The 12,781-nt window shown below is 38.1% G+C and overlaps 1 protein-coding gene across 1 annotated transcript in view; it reads right to left on the reverse strand.

The window, feature by feature from the left end:
• Positions 1–2,469: 2,469 nt before the first annotated feature.
• Positions 2,470–12,781, reverse strand: part of Icos (inducible T cell costimulator) — a 17,038-nt gene continuing 6,726 nt past the window's right edge. Inside the window, exons 2-5 of the mRNA XM_023710141.1 lie at positions 6,985–7,320; positions 6,196–6,302; positions 4,754–4,838; positions 2,470–3,236 (exon numbers count right to left, since the gene is read on the reverse strand). Of these exons, the coding sequence (XP_023565909.1) occupies positions 3,223–3,236; positions 4,754–4,838; positions 6,196–6,302; positions 6,985–7,320 (542 nt within the window). The 3' untranslated portion in view covers positions 2,470–3,222. The remainder of the gene's footprint in view (positions 3,237–4,753; positions 4,839–6,195; positions 6,303–6,984; positions 7,321–12,781) is intronic.

The following is a 12,781-nucleotide window of genomic DNA, read 5'->3' on the forward strand; positions in this document are numbered from 1 at the left end:
CAATTGCCATTTTAGCATGCGTCAGGGGCGGGGTCAGCACAGCACGCGAGATATGGAACCCTAGCCACCACACTCTGCCTCAGAAGGTGCATTAGTCCACTGAGCTATCTGGCCAGCCCTCTATTTCTGTTTAAACCTTTTTACTCATCTCTCTGTGTGGGTAGATACATGCATATCCCCAGTTTGGCCACTGACCTGTTTTAGGAACAGGAAACTCCATAGCAGAAGCATCTGTGTCTTGGCTTCTACAGCCATTTTTCACCACAGGGAACGAGGGCTCCTGGAGAAGCATCTGATTCCAGCAGTGAGACAGGGAAAGCAGAAGCAGAGGTTGCACTAGCTCATTCTACAGGGAAGTCCTGAGACAAAGTAGGGACATCACTGGAGGGCACAAGACAGTTTTGAGTGGGCTCCTGCACCACAAGGATGGAACAATTTCAGCATCAAGACAGAATAAAGGTAGTAACATGTTCTGACAAGCTGAATGAAGCAGAAAAGTGTGACATCACGCAGATATAAACGAACAAATGAAAAGCTGAAATTTTGGTGAGGAATACAAGATTTGCAATGCTTCAACATATTTTCTCACAAAATTATTTATCAACTGTAATGGTGGAAATAGTTGCTGTACAGTGGAGAAGCTTGAGAGACACCAGTGACTGAAATGAAAATTAACAGGAATGTCAGAAATCTAAATAATTGTATTTCCATGCGATTTCTGCAGAAGATGAGCAACACAGTTTTAATTCTGAAGGAACATCAGACTGACCCAAATGAGACATTCTGCAAAATAACCACTTCTGCTCTTCAAAAGAGCTACGTCCATGAATTCTAATGTGAGGAACTCTTCATGCTTAAAGACACTAGGCCCAGAGACTGAAAGACCAGGGCGATAGGCCAGTTGGCACAGGGGGAGGCCCAGAGCAGGCTCTTTGGCCTCAAAACCCACCCTGGAGATGAGAGGCAAGTGTTGAAGCCACTCTGAAGATTTGAAGGCAGCAAAATCTCAATATTAATATTCACATTATGAAGACAATGATCAAATCTTGAATGCAGTTTAATGATTCGGTAATAGTGATATATCAATGTTAATTTCAGTGTGCCAGTATTGATTTATTGAGGAGAGTATTCTCTTGTAGGAAAAAACATACTTTTTCAGAAGTGATAGGAAAAATATTGTGTACCTCTAGCTAAGTTTGTAGTTGTTTCAGCAAATAAAAACTAGAATATAAGATGAAAAAGCAATTGTCTCCTGCACTGAAAAAGATCATTCAAAAGCAACACTAAATTCGCATGTTCCAACTCAAACGATCGTTCCCCTGCCCCAAGAAAACACTGAGGTATTTTCAGTTGCTGCACATATGAAGTGTTTATTTTTTTAATTCCTACTATTGCTAAAATCCATCTGATAAATGGCTCTTCTTAAAACCAGTTTTTATTTCACAGAAATTTTGTCTTTTAATAATTCCTTTGAAATGTCCACTGTTGAAGAGGCTGAGGATGCCTCAAGGTACAGCTTGGGGCAACCAGGCCTGCCTATCCTCACCACCACATAGAAAAGTACAACCAAGTCAGGGGACACCTCTACAAAACCATCCAGATTGCCCAAGTCTGCTGAAAACAGAGAACACCATACTTGATTCAAATAAGTTCAGTACTATACTGTACACATCCAGCATTACACATGCTTAACATAAGTATATATAATGATACATCCAATCTCACTCTTAAAGTAAACTAAGCAAGCGATTGCAGATTTAAAGCTACTAAAGTAACATCATTTTACATGGAGTTATAATTTTGACTGCACACACAATGACTGTTTCAAAAGTTGTGGGCATGTGGAGAAAATATTCCAGCTAAGAATAATAACACATTACATGTATTTAAGACTTCCTGAACAAGTAAAGGGCCACTTTCCAGGCTGAAGGGCTTTTAGGTAAGGGAACCATGCTCTGATCCATGTGTACTTTTTCACAGCTCCTAAAAGTAAAGTATAAGAGCCACATACATTCCCAGGTGACATCAGCCTCTAAGGACAAAGAAGCCTAGTGTTCCACTCCAGTGTGAAGGGCTTCGCTGGGATGCTGGGGCCATGTGGGCCTGTCAGGCGCAGAGGCAGTAAGGCTGCAGTCTGGCAGGATGCTCCAGTCACCTCAGCTTCTGGACCTAGTGGATGATTCAGTCTACCCTGGGAAACCGCTTGCCAATTAAACATGGGATTGTTCATTTGCAGTTTTAATGTCATCTTCAAAAACAGCCGAGCTTGATATCAATAGCACCATGAAAACAGAGATGATGGAAGAAAACAAGATAATAAAATGAAGTTGTTTTGTTTCTGAGCAATATTTCCTATTGCTAATATCAACAAAGTAAACAATTTTAAATACATTTTGGGAAAGATGTCTTTCTGGAGCAAAAATTTTCTTGTAGAAAAAATATAAGCCAATTGTAGACAAGTATGGGGGCTATATATAACACAACTGAAATGAGCAGCAAAGGAGGAAAATGTAGATGTAGCTCCTTATTCAGAGTGGTTACAGGCTGTCAAGTGGGCAGATAGCAGTGTTTAAAAAAATTTAAAGGCAAGAGAAGGTGGTTAAATTTTTGGTGGAGCGGTCAACTGAGGTTCAGAAACCAGAGGAGAATATCGGGTAGCTATTACTGTACTAGTATATCATAGCATGCACCAACATCTCCAAAGTAAAATAGCTATAGTTGTGAAGCATCTCCCTCTACTGTCTGAATTACAAAGAAATCCCATTCCTACAGAAAGAAGAGGTAGTCTGTTCATAAAATGAGCACAAATGCTGGCCTTTGGCTACCTGTTTGCTTTACAGATAAATGCCCTTCTCATTTTTAAATTTTTTTATAGATGTGTTTGTTTTACTAGCTGATGCATTGCAAGGAGCAGGTGCAGAGTAGCAGGACTTCCATCCCAACGAGGTCAGTTTGTTGAGCACACGTGAGCAAAACCTTTTTTCTATAAGGTTAGTTGCAAGAGGATGTCCATTTTAGGAGAACTTGACAGTACAGAAACAGTCTGTTAAAATCCTTATTGTCTGATACAGTTATTGATCCAGATTGAACAAAACACAGGCAGGAGATATACATAGTCAAATCAAGTCAGGTTGTTTGTGGTCCAGGAAGTAAGGAAATTTTGTATTTCACATGTTGGGAAACTGGCCAGAGTGATACACACCTGGGTGCTAGAGGTCCGGATTATGAGGTCACATCTGTAACAGAAATTTTTCATGAAGTCTTTGAAAGCTCTCCATGTGCCAATTCATTTTAATAAGCTTTCCTCTTTCCTTCTTATGCACACATACACACACCCTGACACACACACACACACACACACACACACACCAACTAAACTCATCTTTATTCTTCAAAACCTAGTATCAAGTCTCCATTTTTCATGAAGGTTTTACCCATCCCACACTTAATGCATAGGACAAACAAACATTGCCCCAACTCCTCCCTTGGGACCCAGCCCCCTCACAGCACAGAGATCAGGGAGTGTTAATGCCTCCTGCAGGCAGCTCCAAGCCAGCAGTGATGGCATAGATGGACACCCTACTTGTGTCCTTCCAGAGAACAAGCCAGATGGGGGAAGTCCTGCTCCATGCCTTACAGAAGCCCAGGGAAGCCAGACTTCTGTGACCTAGAGCTCAGACCTTGGTAACACATCCCCAACAGTCCACCTGTTTTCTCTCTTTGCCTACCTCACTCCGTCCCTGTTCCTCACTAATTCCTGGGATTACGTCCCAAATGAGCTACTTGTACCCAAGTTCTTATCTCACATTCTGCTTTAGGAAGTCCAAACTAACAGAGAACATTATAATATGAATACAGTGATTGAGATAAAATATATCTCTTCAGTAACGAAGCGAAGCTCTTTGCAAGTGTCAAAGCTATAGTACTAATTGTCTAGAGAACCAAACCAACACTGAACATCAATGTCTGCCATCTAAAAATAGGAAGAAATGGGCTGAAAGTGCAATTTTAGGTCCTTTTGTATGCTGTAACTCCATGACAACACAAGTTACTGTGTTCTTTTGATACTGTCCAGAACAACTGGATGGTTTAAAAATGCAGTAGCTTGTGCTTCTTTATGTGCCTAACATCATTCTACCTTCAAAGGCATGAGACATCCAAATTTTCCAGTGGATGCTCCTCAAACTTGACAGCATGAAATTCTAATTCTCAAAAAAGGAAAACAAAAAGGTCAAAATTCAACCTAACATCAGTGAAGCCATCCAAGTTTCCTGAACTGCACACACTTTACATTGAAATAACTACATAATCCTCAACATTTTCTCCTTTTCCCTCATAACATCAGCCCACATCTCTCAGTGCAGTCTTCCTATCCACCTGCATGGTCCCCACATGGCCACATTCAACAATTGCACTTAACCAAGACTCAGTAAATGCCCACTCTTAATGACTCTTCCAACAAGGAAGCTTTAGAATCATCCCAGTTTTTGAAAGCCCAGGTAGAAACTTACATTGATAAAATCAGGGCTTATGACCTTTCCATTTATTTAATTTCAGTAATGATTTAAATATATTGTTTACTTTCAATATACTACAAAAGATATAAATTCAGTTCAAATGAAAAAACCAGTTTTTCACAGGAAATACTACTAAAAAGAAGCCTTCAGGACCTTTTGTCTGAAATTAAAAATTAAAATTTCAGGTTTATCATAAAATTTCTCCTCCCTACCCAAACCGCCATGTGAAGCTGTACCTGCAAGTCTAGGTTTTTTAGCCGTGTTCACTGCAGCCATGAACATGTATTCACTATTCGGGTCGTGCACGCTGGATCCATGCTTCTGGAAGAAAAAGTCGCAAACATGATTTGTCATCTGCTCCACCCCGATCCCCACCTGTTTTGCGACTGTTTTCTATTCTTTGTAGAAGTTGTAAATGATGAAAGAGTAACCATTGACTTGGGTTCTCAGCCGCAAACCAAGTAAGAGAATGCCATGAAAAGGGTTTGAACTGAAAAGAGCTTTCCTTGGGCTGGGGAGGTACCTCGGAGGCATAAAGCCTGCCTGGCAAGTGCAAGGACCTGGGTTTGATCCCTGACATCGCATGCTGTGCCAGCCCCAGAACCCCAGACACGACAGGCCGATCCCGAAACCAGGCGTGGTGGTGTATGCCGGTAATCCCAGCGCTGGGGAGGCTGAGACAAGAGGATCACTACAAGTCTTTACTGCACAGCAAGACCTTGCATCAAAAAGAATAAATAATAAAAATACAAAAGGTTTTTTTTTCTTTTTTTTTTCTTTTTTTTTTTCAGCACCAGGGATTGAACTCAGGACCCTGCACTTCCCAGGCAAGTGCCTATTCTACTGAGCTATCTCCCCAGGCCAGAGCTTTCTGTTGAGCTTCCTTCTTCACTTTTACCTTTACCATTCCTTCTCCCAAAAGATTTGTAGGACTTGTGAGCCTCATTCTCCCTTCTTTTTTCTTTGTACTGGGGATCAAACTTAGGACCTTGTACTTGCCAGGCAGGCACTTAAGCCACTGAGCTATATTCCCAGCCCCTCATTCACCCTTCTTTACCCTCTTTTAAAATTCTAGTTTGGCAGAGATGCAAAAATCTGTCCTCACCACATACATTTGGGTGCTGTCACTTTCACATGGCTTGCAGTATAGAGTTAAGTTATTTGGCTGAGAATCTCAATGTGAAAGATTAAAAAGAAAGCCCCACAACAAAGAGAGATTATTACTGTTATTGTTTTATCTTTCCAAACAGTTTTCCAGCAGTTTTCTTTAAAAGAAAGGAGTCAGGTAGCCTACCATGTAAAGTTATCAACCTTCTCAACTGTCATTGACACCTTATAAGACTTCCTCATATTTGTCTTAATTTACCAGTTAATAATTTCTTAAAAATCAGAAGCATCTATTTTTGTTATAACCTCCTTCCTAACCTCTTGCCTTCCCTTGGCCCTAATTCCTTATCCTTCTTGTGTAATAGCAATAATAACCTATATTTGAGCCATTGAGTCCTTTTTGAAATGAAGTACGACATAAAATAAACCAAGGAGCTCTGGTCCAAGTTATTAGTTTAATCAGTAAGCCTATCTTGGGGGAAAACAAACTGTCTATCTGTTGACCAAATTACTCTAGAAAATAATTTCTACTCAGGTAAATACATGAAAGAAAAAAATAGAAAGTGCTCACCTTTTTTTTAAGCCAATAAATTAATATGCATCCACAACTGTACACTGTAACAAAAACTGCACACCCTATGGGTAACCAGAATTTCAGTTGGCAGCAAAGCTGTGATTCTGCATTGGGAAAGAAAAGCATTTATGAAAATCTTTGAAAATCAAATCTCTGTCAGTGCTAAATCACAAGATTTTAATTTAAGAACTGTATAGTTAAAGCACTTTTTCCTTCATTACAATCATGAAGTTCAGTAAGTAGAAATTAACATCACTTCAATATTATAGCATCTTAGTATTATAAAACTTCAATATTATAGCAAAGGTCCAGAAGCTAAAACATAAAAGACTATGCAAATATTATGTTTATGAATGCAGTGAATAGAAAGGAATACTCTGTCTATACTTTCACACACAAACAAAAGTAGGAAAGTAATGTTATAAAACTTCGGTTTTCAATCATCTCTCTTCATTTTGCTTTATGCCTTAACTGAACAGCAGTAACAGTCATTAAGTTATGATTTTGTATATTTGTCTTCATTTTTTCCTGCTTTTAATGGCATATGTGTTTTGAAGGCAAACATGACCTAATTCTAACTCAAGAACCCATGAGATTAAATTGTATATTGCCAATAAATTCTAATTATTATTAATGATAAGCCACCCCTGGTATATTTCATCAAAAATAATTTGCCATGAACTACACTTAAACCCCAACACAAAAGTTACTTGTTTGTTTTCATTAGTGAGAAAGTTGTCAAAATGCATATGCCTCTTAAGCTCCAAAGAAAAATCCATGTCTTACCATAAATATGCAAATATTCTCCTGTAAGAATCTGTCGAAAAGGAGGGGGATCAAAGATTGAAATGTTGCAGGAGTAATAGCTGCCATGAGAACTGTCCAAGTTATTCAGGAAAAAGGAAACACTGTTGTTGGATAACTGAAGTTGACAGAATATCTGATTCTTGATGAACACCTTGTTTCCACTGTCCTTTGTCTTACTGAGGTCACAGAGTATATGTCTTCCCTTGAGTAACTGCATTTTAAACTGCTGGACAGTCTCTGGGTATTTGCATAAAACCTGTACACCTCCACGATGAAACGTAAACATCTCATACTTGGTAGTATCATTGATTTCTCCTGGGTAGAAAAAAAGAAAGCAAAGCAAAATCAACATTTTATGAAAATGTTGTCCTAATAAAGACATGTAAATTTGAAAGTGATCTCTTCACAAAAGCACCTGTATTGCACTAAAATGAAAATATTTTTATATGCAAGCAAATGATTTTAAAAATGCTAAAAGGTAAAATTAAGTCCTAGAAAAAATTTCAACCAGAAATGCACGTGTCGTATATAAATATATGATATGTAAAGTATTAAATATTAAGTAGCATATTTAGATAGTAGGAATCAAACATATGATTCCTGCCCTGTTATAGCTTTCACAATGAGATAAATACTAAACAAAGACATGTGGAGTGATACATATAATTTGTGTAAGAATGGAGTGCTACTCAGATACATGTGGCAGGTTGAGAAGGGTTACAGTTCTGATTATCAGATCATAAAATGCCCCCTCAAAGCATCTTCTTCTAAAATCGAAATTGAAGTATCAGTAACCCTCAGCTAAACAAGAAAAGATTCAAGGAAAGAAGTTGGGGGAGGGTAACTTTTAAAAGACCAAAATAGCTGCAACTAAAATTGAATGATCACATATAAGGAGATATTTGTATTATACCTCCCTGCTGGAGAGGAAGAGAACAAAATCAATTACATTCAAAATCTAGTGATGGGTCTTCTCCAAGCCTTATTCCTTGATAACTGGATCAAAGCCTGGGGATAAAAGTAAGGCCTCAGATTTTTGCTGACTTTTAAGATAAACTATAAACTCATAGGAATCTGGCGAGTCTTTTGAGCCACACTGGGGTCACAGGAGGAAAAAACTGCAGTGACTTTAGCCTAGTTGGAGATTCCCTACTTCTAAATTCTAAGTTCAAATTGTTCCCCTTTTTTGGTTGTTATTGTTTAAAAATACGACAAAATTTCAGTCTGAAATTGAAGAACATTATTAGCATGATGTTCTTAAGTTTTCAAATTTCTATCTTTTTTCTTAAGAAGATTAAACAAGTATAAAGAATTCTTAAGAAAACAATATCCACTTTTCCAGTGAAATAGAAATAATTTTTGTATGTTTTGTTCTTTATCTTCCAGATGTGTGCTTATTTATTATATTATTTTGTGCAACCATGCTAGGCTATCATGATTTATTAAAGCAAATCCACTAATAATGAATACTGGTGTTAATTTCAGAATTTTGCTTTTATGTAAAAGTGGCACATGGTCAAAACAGTTAAACATCATTATATGTCTTGCCATATTGCTTTATTAAAGTAGTACTTTAAGAAAGTAGAACTTTATACTATGACTTCTCTTAAGATTGTATAAATTTTTCACCTTTCACTAAAGAAAGTAGTACTTTAAATTTGGGGAAAGAATGAAAAGATTAAAAAAAAAAAAAAGTACTAAGACTAGCATCATGCAGGAGGACCCATTTGCCCCGTCTCTGATGGCCCTACTGTGTCTGTTGGCATGGAGCTGTCCACACTTCAGAAGACTCTCAATTTGTGTTATTGTCCAAGTGAGAAAGTAAATTGAGAGTACAGCGTCCAAGATCCACAGTCCTTATTTTGTGAGATGCCCAGGTCATCTTGGGCAATGCTAATGCAACACACGGTTATACCACCAAGCCTGTGTGCCCTAGGAGCTCCCAGGTGTTGGCTCAGTCTGGGGGTAGCACCAACCAGCTGTCCAATTCTCTAGCAAGAGCTGATAACCCGGTGCTAGCCTCAAGCCACACTCATCAGGTAGAACAGGGCCAAATGGTAATTGCTACCCCAGTCTCCTACAGTAACTTCCTGTCTGTTCACAGTCCCACACTCAAGCCTACCAACCTGAGGGTGGAACCAAGCAATGGGCAGAAAGAAAATAGTGAACAGCACGGAAAGAGGTTCAGTCTACACTGGAGCAAATGAAGGGCATTTTGCTCAGAGACTTGTCTAAAAATTAATTATGCTGCATAACTGTTCTTTTGATGCATTTGTCTCTACTGCTGCAAAAGATAAGATCAGTGGACTGATTCTCAGTTCCTTTAGAGATGTTGAGAGTGAATTTCCCAGAGACCTTAGAATGGCAGCAGTAAACCACAAAGAGCTCTTGGGGCAAAGTGTCTAGGCCCACTGTGCACACACAAAAACATAGGGGCATCCACCTTCTATTTCTGAAGATTATTTTGTCAGCACTTTTTCCCCTTTGGTGCCCAATCTCTAACCCACGGCCCAACATGAGATGAGGTGTAGTGATGGAAGTTAAGTGCAGTGACTCTCCAGGAAACCTAAAGCAAGTTTTGGCCCTGCCACTAGAAAGGCACGGTGACAAGGATACATGCTGGAATTCAGTCTCCTCATCCTTGAAATGAGAAAGTGAAACAAAAACATCTTTCCAATACTTATTGTCTATGGATTAAGGATCAGAACATATTTAGATGAGATCACAAACAAGACAGTTAAAACTGGTAAGGCCCCACAAGAGGGAAAGTCCAGTTCCCAATAATCCTCTCTTTTCCACCCTTAAAATACTTCAAGGATTTAGAGAAAATTAAAACTAACGTAGCTCTTTTTTCCTACATAAGAATCTAGGAAGGGTAGGAAAATTTCAGCTTTTCTTGCATGAAAATGCTAAGGGATGTGTCATTGAAATTAGCAGGGAGTTCAAATCTATCATTTTTATTGGATACTTTCAATAATTCATTTTATCTTTTTTAGCCTAAAAATGCCTCTGTTACCCTTTTGTTATTAAATATATTGATAAGAATTCTGACTTACTTTTTAACTTACCCAGTGTTTAAGCTTTCCATCTGAAAATCATTTGGGAACTATAAGTCTACAATTTGAATATTTTATTTTATTTTATTTATTTTTATGTATTTGTTACAGGGTCTCACTATGCAGCATGGACTCATAGTGATCCTCCTGTTTTCAGTGTCCCAAGTCCTGGGATGACAGGCATGTGCTACCATACCTTTTCTCAGTAGCTGGCTCAGCGAGCCCAGAGGCAGGGCCAGTGTGGCATGTGGAGCTAGGGAATAAACCCTGCTCCCTGCACTTGCCTAAGCAGGCACTTAGCATGCTGAGCTAGCTCACTGGCCCTGAATGTTTTAAATCTGGGTAGTTAATCAATCCCAACAAAATTACTTCTGTACCTATAGAACAGATATGCTCAAGTACTAAACCAAAACTTTTCAGCCTGCAGTAACATTTTGAAATATAACATTAAAAGTATCCCTTATAGCTATGACTAGCACTTAATGCATAGACAATTTAAGGAAAATCTGAATACATTAGCATCCAATGACTGCAGAGGCAGCTAAAATATTTTTTCTGCCCCCTTTGGATGTTCTTATATTCATCCTGGGTACTAGTATAATAGAGCAAATGTTTAGATCCAATGTCTGTTTTGTATGCCTGGACATCAATTGTGTTCGCTTAATTCTTCTGTCATACAAGTAGCTGCAACTTTTTTGAGTATAGCTCTCATCAATCTCTTTCTTATCCCTTCTTTCACATTTACATTTTATTCGTATTTCACTTCATAATAGAAAATCCTTCTCCAACGTATCTTCTCTCCTGCCATCTTTGATATGATCATCTTCAATAAATTATCATATACATGGTCTATATTTGAGACATCCTAAAATACTCTTGCCTTCACATTCTTTATTCTGCAACATGATTCATTTGCTTCCTGGCATCATACACAGTCAGAACTTGGGAACTCAGAAATCATATTAGCTTATGTAATTTCTCAGATACATGAAAGATTTTTGGTTCAACTCACAAAGTCTCACTAATAACAACCAAAGAAACCAGAAACCACAAGAATCTAGACAGTGGTCACTAACAACCAACTCTTGCATGACCACTGTTAAAATCTGTCAGCTAGAAGATCTAATTTTCTGTGTCTGTGTTTTATTTTCAACATAATCTATTCACTTAATCTCAGCTGCAACTGACCCAAATCAGCATAATCCCTCCACAGGACTACAAGTGATTTCTAACTTTCTGCTTTCACTTTTTCCATTTATAATTCATTCTCCATAGATAAACAAGGAAAATCAACCATATAAGAGGAGATGATGTCTTTCAAGTCTTCGGAAGAAAGGACGGATTTAAACTTCATTGATTCTTTAGAACTCCCAAAGTGTACAATAGTTATATGTGTGAGCAGTCCAACATACTCAGATATTTACAAATGCAGCGTGTCAGCAATATGTAAAATAAATACTACACTATATCATTTAACAATGCATATACTGTTAAAAACATAGATAGAAATATATTATTTTATATCATGGTGATAAGTCTGAAAATCTAAATATCAAGTAGAAACTTTGTTTGACCTTAATGTCTCTTACTTTTAGTGGCACATCTAAATTGTAGGCACTCTAAAGAGCAGGTATATATTTTCTAAATCCCACTAAATACTGTGTCTAAAAGAGTGTGTTCTCAGTGTATTCTTCTCAGTAACTGATACTAACTATACTTTTTACAGTACCACAGTTGATATTAATGAACTAACATTTTCAAAAGAAAAATCAGAATTTTTATACTGGATGAGATTTGGGGTTTTGAAATTTTTCAAAGATAAGAGCATTCGCATCTCCTTTCATGAAGTTGTCCAGATAATCTCTGAAGAAAGCTCATTCACATAAGAATTGTGCCATGATACACAAGAGTCTATTGGCCAGTTGATTCTTTTAACATCTAAACTCATTTGTTTCTCCAGCGTAAGATATTCTGGGTAGGACTGATCCTGTTAGGACTTCGTTAGCACAGTTGAAAATCCTTAGTAGAAGACACTTAGAGAACCCGTGCGCTACTGAGGTCTGAAATAAATTAGCAATGTGATCTTATTCTCTTTAACCCAGACTAACCACAAGCTTGACAAAAGTCTCAGAGTGATAAAAAGATAAGATCTCTTGAGTTTGCAGTTACTGATTGTGCTTATTAAGCAGTTTTTGTCATCAAGCAATGATAAGCTTACCTTCCCAGAGCATAGGAATGTGACAAAGGACAAAGTTCTGAAAATTGCAACCCTTACATTAAGTCTTAGTTACATCTGATCCTTTAAAAAGAACTTCTGCATTGTTAAATATGTGCTATTTCAGTCACCTGTCACAAAAAAAACCAATGTAATTTCTTGAGACTACTAAATAAAGCTTTTAGAATCTTGATTAGTAGATTTTTACGTGTGCATCATTTCTAACATCACAATTTAAAGTCACCTGTTACATAAAGTTATTGAATTCAAGAAGGTAGGAGGGGCCAGCAAAATAGCTGAGTGGATTAAAGCACGTGCAAGCAAGCACTTGGGGCTGGGGGGCCCTGAGATGGTGATTGAGACTGGGCGTGGTGGCATGCACCTGTAATCCCAGCTCTTGGGAGGCTGTAAAACAGGCAGATCACTATGAGTCTGATCTAGTGGTGAGACCCTGAGCACCCTGTAGACCCTTCCCTAAAAAATACAAAAAGGAGGAGGAGGAGGA

Source organism: Octodon degus, unplaced genomic scaffold (assembly GCF_000260255.1).
Source record: "Octodon degus isolate 3935 unplaced genomic scaffold, OctDeg1.0 scaffold00016, whole genome shotgun sequence".
In the NCBI taxonomy this organism is placed as follows: Eukaryota; Metazoa; Chordata; class Mammalia; order Rodentia; family Octodontidae; genus Octodon; species Octodon degus.